The 20,235-nt window shown below is 41.3% G+C and overlaps 1 protein-coding gene across 3 annotated transcripts in view; it reads left to right on the top strand.

Annotated features, from left to right (window-relative positions):
- The window catches only part of LOC122548501 (solute carrier family 4 member 1 adaptor protein), a 153,699-nt gene that overhangs the window by 62,842 nt on the left and 70,622 nt on the right, over positions 1 to 20,235 (top strand). For all 3 annotated transcript variants that reach the window (XM_043687241.1, XM_043687239.1, XM_043687240.1), the window contains 3 exons: positions 839 to 978; positions 14,865 to 15,025; positions 17,469 to 17,538. In XM_043687241.1, the coding sequence (XP_043543176.1) occupies positions 839 to 978; positions 14,865 to 15,025; positions 17,469 to 17,538 (371 nt within the window). The remainder of the gene's footprint in view (positions 1 to 838; positions 979 to 14,864; positions 15,026 to 17,468; positions 17,539 to 20,235) is intronic.

The following is a 20,235-nucleotide window of genomic DNA, read 5'->3' as shown; positions in this document are numbered from 1 at the left end:
GTTCAGGTGGAGACCGTCCCAATGGTACAGATCCCCCCTGTTCCAAAACTGATGCCAATGCCTCATGAAGTGGAATCCCTCTTTCCCACACCAATCCCTTAGCCACGTGTTTATTTGCCTAATTTTCTTGTCCCTATGCCAATTGGCACGTGGCTCGGGCAGTAATCCGGAGATTATGACCCTTGAGGACCTGTGCTTCAATTTCCTGCCTAGTGCTTCGTAATGCCCAAACAGGTCCTCCACCCTAGTCTTGCCTATGTTGTTGGTACCAACGTGGACCACAACAACTGGATCCTCCCCCTCCCGCTCCAATATCCTTTCAAGCCGGTCGGAGATGTCTCGCACCCTGGCACCGGGCAGGCAACACACCATGCGAGACTCCCGATCCGGCTTGCAAAGGATACTATCTGTCCCCCTAATTATAGAATCCCCTAATTTAGCCATAAACGTCTGCGTTGAACAAGGATTGGCATCAAAATCTTCTTGCTCAGTTATGATTCATTTATTTATCAAGCATTGCATAACCCTACGGCTTTCTTAAACTGGATGACTGTGATTTTGCACATCGGACAATGCTTCAAGTGCAAGTAACTTCATTTTTTTTTAAGCCAAATTCCTGATTTTTTTATAGCTCTTCTAGTTGTTGAGATCAATGCCAGAGTGACAATTAATTTGTTGTGCTGGGAATTCAGAAACTGCATGGTCCATTCAGGCGTTCAGATTTATTAGAATTTCGTGCTACTTTATGAATATATTCTTTTAATTTCATAAGTCCTTAATTGCAATTTTTGCGGGTTCTCGTGAGGTACTTGTAGATAACTGCCTTCCTCATTATTAGGCTCCCAGTAAATGATGCTCTCGGAAGAGAACTTGTTGCAGAAGTGACACACACCGGCAAAAAGAAAGAAGCTATGGTTCAGTGTTCATTGGAGGCCTGCAAGATACTTGATGCCAGAGGGGTTCTGCGCCTAGAAGCAGGTTTGTACAAACCCAGCTACACTTTTCACTCACTTTCCAGTAAAAACACGTAAAATATATGCTGTTAATCGTGGTTGTGTGTCTGAATTTGAGCAAATTTCACCAAGGTAACAGGGAAATGTGCCAACAATGAAGTCTATTTGTCCTCCTAACTGCTTGCTCTATCTCAAAAGTCAGCAACATTTCAGCTTCAATTAAAACTCAATGAATTGCTGAAAGGACATTCATAAAGTGAATGGAAAATGATTTGAAATGATTTATGTACACGTTATTTGGACAGCCACTGTTGTGAATGTACCTAAAGGATTTTAAGCAAGCCGGCTCAGTTCTTTCTTTGATTGAGTAATCAAAAGTTCAACATTAACATTCAGGAACATAGAGTTTTACAGTGCAGATGAAGGCCATTAGACTCATTATGTCTTTGCCAGCTCTTTACAAGAGCAATTCAAAAGTAGTCCCACTGCTCCTTTCCATAGCCTGTTTCTTCCTTTTTTCAAGTATGTATCAACATTTTTCTTTAAAGATGCAGATGTCTCTGTTTCAATTATTCTCTGTGGAAATACATTCCATGATGCAGTAACATGTTACAGGCAAAAGCATTCTCTCGTGCCTTTCCTCACTACCTTAGTCATTGTTTTAAATTGATAATTCCTTGTCACTGAATCTCCAACCTGAGACAATATATTCTATTCACTTTTGACCCTTCATAATTCTTAAAATCTTTAATTAAATTTCCTTGCCCTTCTCTGCTCTGATCAAAATACTCTACTCTGAGATATCTTGAGGCTGTCTTCATCACTGCTATTATCCTGATCGTTCTTCACTCTGTGATCTCCAAAACCTGAATGTTCTTTGTGTTATAATAATTTCATAGTATACTATGGCTTGGCCAATATTTTTTATAAATTCATCATTGTATCTATACTATTCGATTTAACCCGCTATTTATAAATCCTATGGCTTTATCAACTTATATTCATACTTTCAAGAATTTATGAGCTGAATCTTATGCTCTTTTGCTAAGTCAAAAGTTGCATCAAACATTTTTGGAGAATTTCTCAATGTGATGTCTAGGGTATTTTCTTGTCCTATCTTACCAAACTTGCCTCGCTCATTACCTACCACGCCACATGGTATGTCTCATGTCTGCTTTCTGTCCCATCTTGCCATGCGATGCTCCCAGAGCAACTTGCCACTCAGCGGATATCTGACAAAAAACCAAAGCTCCGTCATCCACAACATGTTTAAAATGCTGCAATGCCACTCAGACAGCTCTTGCATCCTGAAGCTGCCTTGCTTGATCAAGGACATGCACACAAGATGCCAGGGAAGGAAACCGTGTTTCTCCAAAGGGGAGCTGTATGTCTTGGTTGACAAGGTTGCAACGTTTTCTCATTATATGGATGTCAGGACATCCATATCCTCACCTCATACAAGGAGAGAATTCTAATCTTCACAGGAGAGGACTGGCATTGTTCTTGTGGAAATGCAGAAACATCCACCTGCTACCAAGTGAGTAACCGCCACTCTCCCATTAACTCTGTTGTCACTCTCAATCATGCATGCCACTCCCAATTACTGGCGAAGCTGCTTTTTCTTTCTCTTTAGTTGGTTCTGCAAGCCCACTTGTAGCATCTATGGGGAAGCTACCAGTAGCAGAAGAACTACTCTCATGTACTGAGTACTGAGGACTCGGAGGAAGCATGAGCAAATCTGCCTCCTGTACCCACTACTAGCCAAGATGTAACACCTCAGTTGGAACTGTAGACATAAAGAATGTAGTTGCACAATGTGGTGAGCACCTCCCAGAGTGACATCTCCACAGTTGGCTAAAGAAAAATGCTGCAGGCTGTTGGCACTAAGAAGACTGCTGTAGACCAACCATCTGCTCAGCCCCAGGCAGAAGACCGTGTGATGTCAGCTATCAGGGAATGCATCCAAACACGCAGGGAGGAGTTGCAATGGCAGACAGGCAAATGGGATGCAAAGGGGCTCTTTGCTTAGAAGCTGCTCAAGTGCAACAAATTGTGCAAGTATTTGTCTGCTTCCATGGCCAAGTTGGAAGCTGCCATGGAGCTCCACATGTACTCCAACACTCCAGGCATAGATGCCCAAGGCAGAAAGCATGAAACCAAGGGGCAGGGAACCTGGACATCAGTCCAGGTGGCTTCTCCTTAAGAGGAGATAGAGCAGTGCCAGCAGACAACCAGAAGGAGATGGAAACGCACAGTTTTCCTCCACAGTTTCCATATGGGACACAGAATAGCCATGTTGGTAAGCTCCCAGATATGCACATTCCTTCCTAATATCACATCCTGTTAACTTCACAGACTTCACACTTATCCATGTGCACACCAAACTAAACTATATGCACCTATACTGCCCAGCCCTCACATCTGGACCCTGGCATATATGAACACCAGATGTGGTACAGTCATACACTGCCATCCCCTGAAGTCAAAGATGAATTCCCTCCTTTACACTCTTCCTAATAATACTTTTAACATATCCACCTCCTTTCAGGTCCCTCAGACATTCCATCCCCCAACCCCTCTCAATTATTCTGTGTCCAAAGCCAGATGCCCCTAGTTCTGACAACTAACTAAGTGGCTTAGTGCTGTGGCCCCTTCCACTTTAGATTTTTTGGACTAGCCCAACTTCTTTCATTTACTTAAATGATTTGGATGCAAACATAGGAGGTATAGTTAGTAAGTTTACAGATGGCACCAAAATTGGAGATGTATGGACAGCGAAGAAGGTTGCCTCAGAGTACAATAGATATTGGTCAGAATGGCCAATGGGCTGAGGGATGGCAGATAGAGTTTAATTTAGATAAACGCGAGGTTCTGCACTTTCAAAAAGCAAATCAGAATAGGACTTAATGGTAAGGACCTAGGGAGTGTTGCTGAACAAAGAGACCATGGAGTGCAGGTTCATAGTTCCTTAAAGTGGAGTTGCAGGTAGATAGAATAGTGAAGAAGGCATTTTATATGCCTTCCTTTATTGGTCAGAACATTGAGTATAGGAGTTGACAGGTCATGTTGCAGCTATATAGAACATTGGTTAAGTCACTTTTAGAATATTGTGTGCAATTCTAGTCGTCTTCCTATCAGAACGATGTAATGAAACTTGAAAAGGTTCCGAAAAGGTTTACAAGGATGGTGCCAGGGGTTGGAGGATATGAGATATAGGGAGAGGTTGAACAGGCTGGGGCTGTTTTCCCTGGAGTGTTGGTGGCTGAGGGGTGACGTCATAGAGGTTTATAAAATCATGAGGGGCATGGATAGGATAAATAGATCAGGTCTTTTCCATGGACTGGGGAAGTCCAGAACACAGTGGCACAGTGGTTAGCACCGCTGCCTCAATTCCCGCCTCAGGCGACTGACTGTGTGAAGTTTGCACATTCTTCCCATGTCTGCGTAGGTTTCCTCCCACAGTCCAAAAATATGCAGGTTAGGTGAATTGGCCTTGCTAAATTGCCCGTAGTGTTACGTGAAGGGTAAATGTAGGGGAATGGGTCTGGGTGAGTTGCGCTTCGGCGGGTCGGTGTGGACTTGTTGCGCTGAAGGGCCTGTTTCCACACTGTAAGTAATCTTATCTAATCTAAAAACTAGAGGGCAGAGGTTTAGGGTGAGAGGGGCAAGATATAAAAGGGGCCTAAAGGGCAACTTTTTCACACAGGGTGGTACGTGTATGGAATGTGGTACCAGAGGAAGTGGTGGTGGCTGGTACAGTTATGACATTTAAAAGGCATCCAGATGGGTATATGAATAGGGAGGGTTTAGAGAGAAATGGTCCAAGTACTGACAAATGGGACTAGATTATGTTAGGATATCTGGTCAGCATGGATGAGTTGGACGAAAGAGTCTTGTTTCCGTGCTGAACCTCTCTATGACTATAATTTACATTGGTCCACCCCCTTGACCAACATGACTGGACAGCCCTGAGCAGTATGTAGCCTGATTGGTGTCTATAAATCCCTCCAACTGCATTAACTCAATACCTCCGGTTTAATGCAATGAAGCCAACACTTTAACTCTAACTGAGACTCCTCCCCCCATCTTGATTGGACTCCTGACCTTGACTATTGTGGGAGACTGCCCTTGACTTACAGTGCTGGGATCCCCTGACTGAATACTGCATCACTGGACTTCAGTGAGGGCTATTTCCCTAAGTCATGAGTACCTACTTGCTGCACATCCAATGGATTCGCCACATGCACATGGTACAGATGTAGGATTGATGCAGCACACACCCATACAGCAAATGTGCACCCACTCCTGACCGAAGACTATTTTTCAGCAATGCAAGCTGCTTGGTTGAGTGACTGCTTTAATTGGCAAGGCAATGCTGGGATGCTGTGAGCATGCAAGTAGGCTCTAAATGAATAAGTACTGAGTGTGCAAATTAGCATTCCTGAGCTGCAGCTTGGTCCATCCTGTGAGCAGGATGGCTGACCCTGTGCTTAAAATGCTGCAGTCTTTGAATATTTGTTGATGGTGTGCTGTGCAATGTAAGTCTGTGCTTCCAGCACACGTCTGTCAGGGTGATTATGAGGCATTGGTTGGTTTCGCCTGCCAGTGTTCATGGAGAAGGAACTGGTTCGGCTGATGCCCATGGGTCATGCCCTGTGATGTCATTGCCTGTGCAAAGTCACTTAGAGCAAACGGCAAGCTGAATTCTCCAATTCCTTGGCATCCAGTTTGTTTGGTGAGTTTGGTAAGATGGAAAGCTGGATCTAAATGAGATTGCCGTGTTAACAAGACTTCAAGTAATAATGACTGTCAATTGGCATTTTTCCACTGCCTCGTGTCAATCTTGCCACTCTATTTCTGAACAACATGAAAGATTGATTTGATTGATCTCCATGTTGAAAAGGGCTTCACTGTTCTTGTCACCCGATTCTGTCAATATGACCAGTCTTTCAATTTCATTAACATCTTTCTCTTCTCTTTCTCACTTTGGGGCCACAGCTGACCTCAACTTGCTGCCTCTCGTAATGTAGACAAGGCCAGTAAATTGTTGCATGGAGCCTCTCAGAGCATAATTGCTGCATCATACTATTCCTTAATGTATCCATATGGATTTAAGAATGTTTCTTTGCTTGGTCACTTGGATAAAGCTGGCTGACACTCACTCTTGTATTGTTTGTGACAAATAAAAAGCAGTGAAATTTACACACCAAACTTTTCATCAGGCAGTAAATAATCTGGTAAGGTTGTCTGCCTCAGTAGTGTAATGGGACTGAGGTCTTGTCTTGGGAGCAGCATGTCATTCTTCTGTACCGAAAGTTGATTCAACAGAAGCAGTTTGCTTTAAAGAGGCTTCAAGTTACGTTTGGTTCTCTTTATTTGTGTGTAGTCAAGTAAATCTCCCATTGCTTACAGCGGTTTTAAATATTTCAAAGAATTATGGAAAGAATCATAGGATCCCAACAGGCCATTAGGCCCAACAAGCCCACACCGACCTGCTGAAGAGTAACCCACCCAGACCCATTCTGCTACATTTACCGATGACTAATGGACCTAACCTACACACCTGTGAACACTATGAGCAATTTAGCATGGCAAATTCACCTAACCTGCTCATCTTTGGACTGTGGGAGGAAACCGGAGCAGCTGGAGGAAACTCACGCAGACAGAGGAGAATGTGCAAACTCCACACAGACAGTCACCCAAGGCTAGAATCGGATACTGGTCCCTGGTGCTGTGAGGCAGTAGTGCTAACCACTGAGCAACCATGCCACCCCAAAAGGTTGCTTTGCACGCTACTTCTTTAGTATTAGTGAGTGAAGCAGAATATTTTTGTATGGGAAGGGAAAGGGCTTCAGGTGATCTGAATATGTAAGTCTGGATGCTGCTATGTTATGCAACTGAATTAAAGCAACTTTATTCTCTTGGTTCAGCATTTCAATCCTAAAGACAGTAAATAATGCCTGTGTTTTGTGGTTTTAAAGCTTGAATGCACAGGGCAGTAATTTATTCTGCTACTGTGGTAGACACAGACTATTAAACACATTTGTGTTCAACAATCTCTTTACCTGCACCATTTATTCTGGTGCCAGCACTGATGAATCTTATTTATGTCACACTTCACAACTGCCAATGTCTCCCTTTTATGCAGCTGTGACTTGAGATAAAAAAGGGTAGGCAATAACACAACAGAAACTCATGGGGAGATGGTGCGCAGTGAAAATGTCAGAAGACAAAATGAATGAGTCACAGTTCGGAAATTCTGGATGTGTTAAGTGACATAGTGAAAATAGAATGCATTCCATTGTGGGGGCATCAAGGTAAAGAAGAGTAGACAAACACCACTTAAACGATACCAGAATTACCTTGGCAGAACCAGCAAATTTGTTTATGGAAATAATCTGGCTTTCATCTGATGGTGAGGATAATGACAGTCTGCTCATTCCTCAGGAGCCTCCTCATTCTTTTGGATGTTCGGGAGTTCAAAGTGTGACTTTGTTTGATGTGATATTTGGCTGACATGTCCTGACAGGGCTAATTCCTATTTTCTGCTGGTTCAACATAGAAAGCTAAGCACCTCCTAACTGAAATGTGAAAATGAGATGCATTTGTAAACATCTGTGCAAAAGAGCAGAACATGTTCTGGAGCTGATCAATACTTTTACCTGGTCTCAGGAGATTTCGGAGCATAGAAAAACAGAAGATATAGTAATATACACTGAGACTGTGTCTACCAGTAATTCCTAACAGTTTTCCCTTTTAAAATCACTGAACAGTTGTTACCTGCATGACCTATTTGAGACATTTTGACTGTGTAGTAAGAATCTGCAAAATGCATGTGATTTTAAAAGCTTTCGTCCATAATTACATTCAAACTTTTCCAACAAAAGTTGAAAATGTTGAGCTAGGATTTGAGAGAGGGAAGTGCCCTCCTGGTTGATCACTATCCAAACTAAAACTAAATCGATTAAGTGGTATCTGCATAATTTTAGCCCACTGCTACACAAATCATATTCAGTTGAGTAGTGCACATTTGTAGGATGGATTCTGTATTCAGCAACTCTCAATTCTGTCAATTCTTTTTTACATAAGTGATATACAAGTAGGCATCAAGATACTGTTTGCTTGTATTATTCTATGAATCCAAAGTGATGGACAATAACAAGACATGAAACTTACCATTACACAGTTGGCCATAGGTTTCTTGGAATAAAACACAATTTATGTCAGTCAGAGTTCTCGATTTGAATCATTCTGAGCAGATTCTTGGTTCCAATGCAGAGTGCTCTTTAACAAGAAAGGAAGAAAATTCTTGACCTTTCTCATTCTTACCCGACATGAGCATGTATCTAATTGGCTAATCATACAATTGCCATAACAGCAACAATCTGCATTTACAGTATCTGTAATGTAGTGAAGTATTTTCAAGAACTTTGTAGCTTAGCGGGAGGGAAGAGCAAGAGAGAATACTGACAGCAGGTGAGCATGGTGTTCACTAGACAATAACCTGAGCAATGTGAGATATTGAACAAATGTTTAAATTAATCTGTTTGATTCAATTTAAAGAAATGTCAGGAGGAAGAAATATCCATTCTGAATGGGTAAAACAGCAAAAATGCATTATCAGAATGATCAAAATTGATTCAAAAGGACTCTGAACCTGAAGCGGTGACCAATCAGTCTTTCTTTCTGAGATGGTCACTGACCTACTGTACATTTCCAGCACTCTTGATTTTTATTCAGATTTCCATTGTTCAGTTTTTGCTGCTGTCTGTATAAAAAAAACCAACTACTTCCCCAAAATGAAAATAAACAGATTAAACCTCCCGTTAATGTCCATATCAGCAGGCTGTGAAAACTTATTTTTGTGTTGCTTCATGTCCAGTTTTAGATAGTGAAGAAGGTTACCTCAGAATACAAGAAGACCTTGATCAGGTGGGCCAAGGGGTGGCAGATGGCAGTTAACTTAGATAAATGTGACGTGTTGCATTTTGGTCGGGCAAGTCAGGGTAGGAATTAATGGTATGATCCTGAGGAGTGTTGCTGAACAAAGGAACCTTGAAAGTGGTGTCACAAGTAGACAGGGTAATGAAGAAGGTGTTTGGTATGCTTGTCTAGGTCAGTGCATTGAGTAAAGGAGTTGGGAGGTAATGTTGCACTTGTACAGGACATTGGTTAAGCAACGCTTGGAATACTGCATTCAATTTGGGTCTCCGCGCTGTAAGGAAGATGTTGTGAAACTTGAAAGGGTTCGGAAAAGATTTGCAAGGATTTTGCTGGAGTTGGAGGGTTTGAGCCATAGGGAGAGGCTGAATAGACAGGGGCAATTTTCCTCTGGAGTGTCAGAGACTGAAGGGTGACGTGATAGAGGTTTATCAAATCATGAGGGGCATGGATAGGGTGAATAGCAAAGGTCTTTTACCCAGGGTAGGGTAGTCTCCAACTAGAGGGCATAGGTTTAAGGTGAGAGGGGTAAGATTTAAAATGGACCGAAGGAACAACTTTTTCACACAAAGGGTGGTGGATGCATGGAATGATCTGCCAGAGAAAATGATGGGGATTGTACAATTACAACATTTAAAGGCATTTGATGGATTTATGAATAGGAAGGATTGAGAGGGATATGAAGCAAATGGGGCTAGGTAAATTTAGGATATGTGGTCAGCGTGGACAAGTTGGACCGAAGGGTCTGTTTCCATGCTGTGCATTTCCATGACTCTACTTCATAAATTTTTTTGATTTATTTAAGCCAATCAGCATGGTTTATACAATACTTCATAACAGTCTTATCCAAGGAAGAGTGATGGTCCTCCAAGTTATTTGGAGTAGGTACATTCAGTGCTGTCTGTTTTAAGAAATTATTAAGAAATAGTTGAAAGGAGCGCAACAATTTTTAAAAATCTTCTTTTATTCCCATGGATTAGTTTATTTCATTTTTTGCAATAAGTAATACAGTATTGGATTGGTGCTTTTAACAAGAAAAAAGGTGGATAAGATACTACATTTTATCTATTTTGTGATGCAGAAATCTGAACGAAACCTAAAGATCTGTGGAAGAAAATAGAGGCCTGTGAAATGTAAATACATTCTAAAAATTCCAAATACAGACTAAAGACAATGAAGAGGCACTTGATTGCAAGATCAAAATAATCTTTGAACGTCTCAACCAGGAAAGAAAATGGCAGTATTTGTCCCATTTAATCAAATTGGAAAAACTACAGAGGTCTCTTCAAGAGAACAAGGCAGAGAAAGGGTTGTTGGATGTTGGATGTCACAGACTGGTTGCAGATGGCCTACAATGGATGTGAGGATGACGCAAAGCAGATGAGTGCAGCATAGCATGACAGCAGATCCCCTGGCAAGAGTAACCGAGAGCCGCACCAGCTGTTGCTGCATCTTAGATTGCTGATCTGTGCATGACCCTGCATTGGGTGAAAATCAATGAGTCAAACATCAATGGTCATTGGTAGGAAATACCTGGGGTTAGAATGGGGTGGCTATGTAGAAAAAATATATAGATTGCTCGGACTGCTTTGCAGCCAAACCCAAATTTATTCTCCAGTACCAATTACCAAATGTCTGTCTCTTCTTGAAATCTTCGCTGATGCTTTTACAACTGCACTGTCTGTTTGGATAACTTGTTTCATGTATTCCTCACCCACCAAATATTTAAATTGAAAGTATTTGTCCACCTCTTTACTTTGCTTTAAATCCAGATTCCAATGTGCATATTACATATATTGCCCATTTGGGGCGGCACGGTAGCTCAGTAGTTAGCACTGCTGCCTTACGGTGCCAGGGATGCAGGTTCGATTCCTGCCTCTGGTGACTGTCTGTGTTGGAATTTGCACATTCTCCCCGTGTCTGCATGGGTTTCCTCCGGGTGCTCCCGTTTCCTCCCACAGTCCAAAGATGTGCAGGTCAGGTGAATTGGCCTTGCTAAATAGTGTTAGGTGCATTAATCAGAGGTTAATATAGGGTAGGGGAATGGGTCTGGGTAGGTTACTCTTCGGAGGGTCGATATGGGCTTGTTGGGCTGAAGGGCCTGTTTCATACTGTGGGGAATCTAATCTAATCACATTGGATTAACAATTCAACCTGGATAATCCATTTTGAGTCATTCTTTCAACCCCCTATATTGTAGGTTATGCTCATCAATGTTCAGTTTTGAAGTAATTCCAACCCAATAGGCTTTGTACATTTGGCAAGCAAACAATCTCAGAAGAATCACAGAATTGTTGCAGCACAAAAGGAGCCCATTCAGTCTGTTGTGACTGTACCGCTTTTGTTACCTAGTGCTTATCTTCTTTTTCCCTATACCCTGCACACCATAATCATCCAATGCTTTCTTGAATACCCCCACTGAACTTGTATCCACCATATTTCTAGGCAGTGCATTTCATAATCTAACTGTTTGCTGTGTGAAAATGTTTTTTTTTCTCACGTCACCCTTGTTTCATTTGCACATAAGTGAGGTAATCTCTATACAGCAAAGTCTGATGTTTGTTTCCCTTCTAACTTTTGACTTGTTTTACCTAGTGCTTGGTTTATGCCTTACTATGTCAATCACTATATTTGGATCTGGTCAGGCATCATGCTTCAAGATTGACAAAGTTAGAATCCCAATAGGCCTTGATACACATAATGATTAATCTCTCTCGAACAATCATTTTTAAGGCCTAGAGCTTTCTAAAACCAAGATGAGAGGAATGGCCATTTGGTAATTATGCACTTAATCTCCTAAACTATATATCAACTGGTTGGATTGTTATTGCTTTGTGAAACTGTGTTGGCCCGTTTGTTTCCTTTTGAGCCTACGGTGGACTGAATGGTGATTTTGTGTAGAGTGGAGTCTCTATTAGTTTTCTCTACATTAATAACAATTTTTAGCGAGGAGTGCTAGTAAATGATACATCTCGGCCTACTCCAGAGGTTCCCAGTCTTCAGTCAATTCGATTCAATCCATGTGATATCAAGAAATGGTTGGAGGCGTGGATAGTGTGACTCAATAGTGTGACTGAAGGTGTCATCAGCAGTGCCATCTAGCAGCAACTGTTCAGCAGTAACCTGCTTTATGACGCCCAGTTTTGGTTCCATCAGGGTCACTCATCACAGCTTTGATTCAAGCATGGACAAAAGAGCTGGATTTCAGAGGTGAAGTGAAAATTATTGTCCTTGACATCAAGGCTGCTTTTGACCAAGTGTGGCATTAAGGAGCGCTAGCAAAAGTGGAGTCAATGGAAATCCAGGAAGAAACTCTTCGCTGTTTTGAGTCATGCATGATACTTAATAAGATAGTTGCGGTTGTTGGACATCAGTCATCTCAGTTCCAGGGCATTTCTGCAGGAGTTATAGAGTCATACAGCATAGAAACAGGCCCTTCGGCCCCAACTTGCCCATGCTGACCAGATTTGCTGAACTGAACTAGTTCCATTTTCCTGCGTTTGACTCTTATTTCTTTAACCTAAACATTTACCTGTTCAAATGCCTTTTAAAGTTGTAATTGTACTCACCTCAACTACTTCATGTTACCTCTCATGTCCTTTTAATATCTTTCCCCTCTTATCTTAAACCTATTTAGATTAGATTAGATTAGATTACTTACAGTGTGGAAACAGGCCCTTCGGCCCAACAAGTCCACACTGCCCCGCCGAAGCGCAACCCACCCATTCCCCTACATTTACCCCTTACCTAACACTACGGGCAATTTAGCATGGCCAATTCACCTGACCTGCACATCTTTAGACTGTGGGAGGAAACCGGAGCACCCGGAGGAAACCCACGCAGACACGGGGAGAATGTGCAAACTCCACACAGTCAGTCGCTTGAGGCGGGAATTGAACCCGGGTCTCTAGTGCTGTGAGGCTGTAGTGCTAACCACTGTGCCACCGTGCCGCCCACGGTTATGGAGACCCCTAACCTAGGGAATGATATTGGCATTTCACCTTATCTATGTTCCTTGTGATTTTATAAACCTCTAATAGGTCACCCCTTAGCCACCTATCTCCAGAGAAAAAGTTCCAGTCAATCCAGCCTGTCTTTATAACTCAAACCTTGTCTCAGTAACATCTTTGTAACTCTTTTTACATCCTTTTCAGTTTACTAAGTATATGGTAGTTTCCTTAGCCCAGTCATCATTAGCTGCTTCATCAATGAACTTCCCTCCATCATAAGGTCAGAAATGGTGTTGTTTGCTGATTGCATACTATTCAGTACCATTCATGACTCCTCAGATATTGAAGTAGTTCATGTCCAACTGCAGCAAGATCTGGACAATTTTCAGGCTTAGGCTGAAAAGTGGCAAGTAATAATTCCAGAGTCAGAAACTTACCAGGCAATGATCATCATCAATAAAAGAAAATCTAACACTAGCCATGTTATTACCACAAAATCTCCCACTATCAACATCTTGGGAGCTATCATTGACCAGAAACTGAATTGAAGCAGCCAGATAAATATTCTAGCTACAAAAACAGCTCAATCTGGGAATACTGCAGTGAGTAAATCCCCTCCTGACTCTCTAGAGTCTGACAACAATCTGTAATGGGCACAATTCTTGTATTGGCATACTCCCCACCTGTCAAAATGAGTCCAGCTCCAATAACACTCAAGAAGCTTTACACCATCCAGGACAATGAACCTACTTGATTGGAACCGCATCCACAAACATCCAGTCTCTCCACCACTGACGCTCAGTATCAGCAATGTTGCCATCTATGAGATGGACTGTGGAGATTCTTAGACATTCCCTTCCAAACCAAAGCCACTGCCTTTCAGGAGGACAAGGCAGCAAGTACATGAGAACTCCACCACTTATGAGTTCCCCTCAAGCCACTCACTATCCTGACTTGGAAACATATCACTGTGTTTTTTCAGTGTACCTAGGTCAAAATTCAGGAATTTCCTCCCTAATGGCATTGAGTCTACCTACAGCACATGGACTACAGCAGTTTAAGAAGGCAGCTCACACCACCTTCTCAAGAACAACTAAGGAGGTGCAATAAATGCTGACCCAGCCAGCAATAAGCACATCCCACAAGTGAATATTTTAAAAAAAACTGTACTCTCATTAACCACCCTACTGATTACCCACTGCATATTTTGCAGAATGCAGCTTGGTACACAATGTTGCCCATTTGCACATTCTGTTTGCTTAAGTAAATCACTATAACAGTCTAAAAATAATGATTCTCATTTATTAGTACTGTAGTTTGATTCATTCTGTGTCAGGAGGCACAAATGGACACTGTTGTGTCTAATGCATTATCGATCTTGAATCACAGAATACAGACCAAGATATTTTCACCCTTAACTCCTAAAGAATGAATGAAAGCTTTCTTCCATTATGATAGGTAATTAGCCACTGATATGAGTCAGGAGCCATGTGTTGGCCAGACCAGTGAAGGATGGCAGATTTCCTTTGCTAAAGGAGATTAATGCACCAGATGGGCCTTACAAAGGATTTGAACCCATGACCCCAAACATTAGTCTGAACTTCTGGATTATTTGAGCAGTGACATTGCCATAACGCCGCTGTGATCTTCTTGAAACGAGCATGTCATTATGCACTCATTTGGAATTAGAGTGTTAGCGTAATGTGAGCAGCAAGGTTAACACATTTTAAATAGGGAGATTTAGTGATATTCAGCTGTCATCTCTGGGTAAAGGGTCAGCAAAAACAACTGAACTGTTGGACATTGCTCAGCATGCTGTAATCAGCAGAAAGGACTCTGGTTTCCAATTTGCTGATGAACTGTTAGAACCCTATTCACAGACACTACAACCACGCGCACATTGACATAACATTGATTAGGTGGGAGGGACTTCCATCATTAGTTGAAAGGTCTGTAATTGTAAACGGCCACCCCATTATTCCTCTTTTAAAAAAAGCCTGATTATTTATTTCCTTACCAGTTTCTCGGAAGCGCAAATCTAAAAACTGGGAAGCCGAGGATTTCTATGACAGCGATGAAGATACTTTCTTAGATCGGACAGGAGCTATTGAAAAGAAAAGACTGAACAGAATGAAGAAAGCAGGAAAAGTAGAGGAGAAAGTGGAAACTTATGACTCCTTGGTAAGAATTTTAAAGTTTTATTTGCAGTTATGTGCTCACTGTAGAAAGAACATAGCTGTCTCATGGACATTCAAGGGCTCCATGAAAAGTATGTTTCCTATTTGGTAGGTAGGAGGAAAGAATAATGGGAAACATTGCTCCCAGGTTATATTGTACAACCATAGCACTGAGTTTGTTGCAGCAATAGTGACGCCTCCCTTTGGGTAATAGATAAGATTATCCTGTAGCAAAAAGTAGAAAGACCTTCATTGATCTTGGTTCATTCATCCAGAAAGAGACTCCAATTCTCTTATACACAGTATCTACATTATTCAAAACATTATGGGATGTTTTCTCCTTACTTCTCCATTAAGTTGATTACTTTTTGTTTGAAGAAATCATTCATCAATGTATTTATAGATTTATTCATTGATATCAGTCATTGAGACCATTTAAAGATAACTCTGTGTTTTGTTATTATCTGACTGTTTGAAGGAAGGAGAGGAAATATAAATTAAAGCGTGCAATTTTAAAAGAGTTGCAGAAATGTGTTTTTGAGGGTGGCAGAACATGCAAAGAAGGTTGTTTTAAAAGATTTCAGGACCCTTGGCTTTATAAATAGAGGCCTAGAGTATAAAATCATGTGGAATTAAAAGCTAGCCACTTGGTAACATAGAACATAGAACAATACAGCACAGAACAGGCCCTTCGGCCCACGATGTTGTGCCGAACATTTGTCCTAGCTTAAGCACCCATCCATGTACCTATCCAATTGCCGCTTAAAGGTCGCCAATGATTCTGACTCTGCCACTCCCACAGGCAGCGCAGTCCATGCCCCCACCACTCTCTGGGTAAAGAACCTACCCCTGACATCCCCCCTATACCTTCCACCCTTCACCTTAAATTTATGTAACCATGCGATCACTGTCAATTGTCATAAAAGCCGATTTGGTTCACTTAACTCTTTTCGAGAATGAAATCTGCCATCCTTACCTGGTCTGACTTCATTTGACTTGTAACGCTGACCAATGTGGTTGAATCTTAACTGTTTTTAGGAATGGTAATAAATGCTGACCTAACAAGTGAAATAAATTTATGAAAATAATTCAAAGTGAGCATAAATCCAAGAGGAACCATAATAAATCATGTCAGTAGTTCTCTATGGAATTCACATGTGGGAACCCCCTGCCATGCACCTGCTGGCCTGGGCAATGCTCAGTTAGCTAATTTTGATATTTTTTCAAATCAACCTGTTGAGAAATGCAAATAGAATATCAACTCAGGTCTACTAGACTGGAGGTATGGACACTACTAGACTGTAATATGAACTTATTAACTGACCTTGTGGCTCTGCAGTTACTGTGAAATGTCAGTCTTGATTTCAGGCATGTTTTGGCTCATCTCTAGATCAGAAATCAACCCATTCAGAGATGTTATGGCAAACTTCTGAAGCAGGTGGGACTTGAACCTGGGCCTCTTGGTTCAAAGTTAGGGATACTACCATTGCACCACAAATGTGCTCAATACTCACTGCATCCCACATGGGACTTGAACCAACAATCACTAGCTTAGTAAGCCGATGCCTTGTCCATCAAGCCAGTGAGGCCATCAGTCTGGATTCCAATCCCTGTTACTAACTAGCACCACCTGCTGGAGTTGTGCATGTACAAATGTTGGGTGAAGGTAGTTTGTTATTCATTTTCAGTTTCACCAGTTCAATCAGTTCACTGCCCATCCAGATTTATGCTAAACCGATACCCTTTGGAAGAGATATTGGAACCTGTAGAACTAGCAAGAGGAGATAAAATTAATGGGGGCGAGAAGGAGACATTTCAAAGTATTTACATTTAGAAGTTATAAAATGGCCTTAGATTTGGCTGTGCTACCCAGTGGTGGCAACAGGGATTCTTACAGTCTGTCATGACACTCCGTTTTCTTCTTTATACAAACTTCCAGACAAAACTTATCAGAAAGAATTATTTGAGTATGACTAGGTCTTCAAGAATTGAGCCATTAAAGGAACAACTGAATTACTCCTGTAAATGTGTTATGAATTTTATCCCCACTCAATGTCAGGTTGACCACTTTAATAGTACACCTACTTCCAATTCAGATAATTATGGATAGAAATTGGGGCGTGGGATTTGGTAATAGTTGATTATGGGTGGTGGGGTGAGGAATTCAGTAATAATCATTTGGGCTTAAGGGGTACCGTGTCAGGGTCCTTTACAAGGAGAAGAGAAGAGCTATATTGGGTGGAAGGGGTCATTGTTTCCAGTATAAACTGCATTGAAAATAGTTTAAGAGGACTACTCTTGTTTCTCCAGCTTCTCAGTCAAGTAATTTTATTTTTAAAAACACCTTGTCATTTGTGCTGCACATCTATTGTTGGTTATTGGTTTTGGGCAATTGTGTTCTCCAACAAAATCATTCTGTGCACATAATCACTTCTTTACTCCTGTAGGTTGCCAAGTTAACAGAGGTGCAGAAAGAGCTTTCTGATGTTGAAGCCAAGTTGAAAATGTCTGGCAAAGGTAAATATAGACCACTGAATGAGGACATATGTATGAATGAACCAGAACGATAGAATGTTGCTTTAGTGCTCTACTGAGTTGCTACCGAGATTTTAAACAAAATCTGCAACACCAGCCTTTTCCAAGTCCATGAAAGAGTTCAGCTGAAATCTTGAGCTTGATGGAAAGTTTTGTTGTACCACTGATGGTAGCATAAATTTCAGCTATAACTTTAATGGCTGTGGGGTTTTTTTGCTTGCCGGAGTATCCAGGCATTTCCACGATCTTACAATTCATAGAAGTAATGTGATAATAGAATGTCAAATTCAAGAACTCATTGGAAAGGAAACTAAAGTTCAACTTGTCTAAATCACTTGAAGACTCCTTGCCACCACCTCATGGGTCACAAACCTACTCATTTTTGTATCATCAGCTAACTTGGAAATGTTGAATTTATCCTGGTCATCTATATATTGTGAATAAATGGGGCTCAAGTACTGATCCTTGTGGTACTGCACTATTCACTGCCTGCCACTCAGAATAGACCCATTTATTGCTACTCTCTGTTTCTTGTATGGAAACCAATTCTTAATCCAAATTAATCTATAAACCTCCATATCATGTTCTTTATCTTTGCCCACTACCTGCTATGAAGGATCTTATCAAAAGCCTTCTGAAAATCGAAATAAGCCACATCCACTGGTTCACCCTTATCTGTTCTATTGGTTACATCACAAAAATGTCCAGTCGATTTGTTAAGCAGTATTTGCCACCACAAAACCATGTGGATTTGTTCAAACCCATGAAGGCCTTCCAAACATTCTGTCATCGCATTTTTTTGAATAGACCCCAGCATTTTCCCACCACTGATGTTAAATTAACTGGTATGTTATTTTCATTTTTTTAACATAAATTCATCCGCTGCCATAGTGAGACTTGAATCCATGTCTCAAGAGTATTAGTTTGGACTTCTGGATTAATAGTCCAATAATATTACCATGACCCCACCATTTCATCCTAACTAGTGATGAGAAACCAGTTGATTAGAATAGATTACTTACAGTGTGGAAACAGGCCCTTCGGCCCAACAAGTCCACACCGACCCACCGAAGCGCAACCCACCCATACCCCTACATTTACCCCTTACCTTACACTACGGGCAATTTAGCATGGCCAATTCACCTGACCTGCACATCTTTGGACTGTGGGAGGAAACCGGAGCACCCGGAGGAAACCCACGCAGACACGGGGAGAACGTGCAAACTCCACACAGTCAGTCGCCTGAGTCGGGAATTGAACCCGGGTCTCTGGCGCTGTGAGGCAGCAGTGCTAACTGTGCCACCGTGCCGCCCACAAACTTGTAAGTATTTAGTATTATGATTCCATCTTTCAAATTCTCCCAAGATACTTTGCACAACAAGAATTGGGATGCATGTAAAAACTGCAGCCATTCTTGCACAATCAAGATGCTAAGCATGATCATTAAATAATAACAATTTAGTCTTATTTAGGTGGTGTTGGTTGAAGGAAAAAGATATTACTGTTAAGTCTGGCACTGTGAAAAATCTGAACATAAAGAGCTAATGTTAAATAGTTACTCACATTATGTACTAATGATCATCCAACTTTTGCAGTCAGCCTCAGTAGCTGTCTCAGCAAACCAATTGTAAGATTGCTGTGATCTGCCAAAGTTGAAGGCTGGGAAGTTACAAGTTTTCACCGATTAGGTCACAAGTGGTTCTAAGTTGAACTTTTCAGTGCAATTCTGAGAGAATACTGCATTCATAGAGATACTATTATTCAAATTAAGTGTTAAGCAACAAAATGGGCCTGTGTTTAGGTGGATGTCACCGATTTTGTGGGTTTTTTTTAATTGAGAAGCAAAAGGTTTTTTCCAACATCTGGGCCAATATTCCTGCCTCAATGCCACCAAAGGAACGCAGGCTACTGTTCATGAAAGTTTGCTGTGTGCAGGTGATTACATTATGAAGGACTACATTTCAAAAGTAAATCATTGTCAGTAAAATACTTTACATGAGGAAGCACTTTATAAATGTGAATCTTTTGTTTAATTATTTTGGAAAATAAAATCAAGAGGAAAGAACTTGCATTTGTATAGCACTTTTTGTGCTTTCAGGATATCCCACAGTATTTCAGAGTAGTCTAAAATGTTTTCTTAAAGACAATATGAGGCAGCCAAATTGTTCTCAGCTATATCCCACAAGCATCATTAATGTGCTTTAATGTGTTGGCTGAGAAGAAAAAATGTTGACTGAAGCAACTTCATAAAGAATCCAAGACCAAAGGATGTTAATTAGTATTTCTTCACAGAATTATCTTTATGGTGGGGCTTCCTCTGTCAATTGCATCTCCAGCTTTGATTTGGGCAGGAAGCACCAGAACAGTTGCATTAAACGAAGAAAAGTCGAAGAATTGTGAACGCTGGAAATCAGAAACAAAATCAGAAATTGCTGGAAAATCTCAGCGGGTCTGTCAGCATTTGTGGAGAGAAATCAGAGTTACCCCTAAACCTTCTTTTCTCCAATGAAAACAACCCCAAGTGCCTCAGCCTTTCCTCATACGATCTTCCTACCATACCAGGCAACATCCTGGTAAACCTCCTCTGCACCCGTTCCAGTGCCTCCACATCCTTCCTATAGTATGGCGACCAAAACTGCACACAATACTCCAGGTGCGGCCGCACCAGAGTCTTATACA

Source organism: Chiloscyllium plagiosum, chromosome 3 (assembly GCF_004010195.1).
Source record: "Chiloscyllium plagiosum isolate BGI_BamShark_2017 chromosome 3, ASM401019v2, whole genome shotgun sequence".
NCBI classification, from domain to species: Eukaryota; Metazoa; Chordata; class Chondrichthyes; order Orectolobiformes; family Hemiscylliidae; genus Chiloscyllium; species Chiloscyllium plagiosum.
The sequence above is the reverse complement of the archived record's forward strand: the minus strand, read 5'-3'. Positions and strand labels throughout refer to the sequence as shown.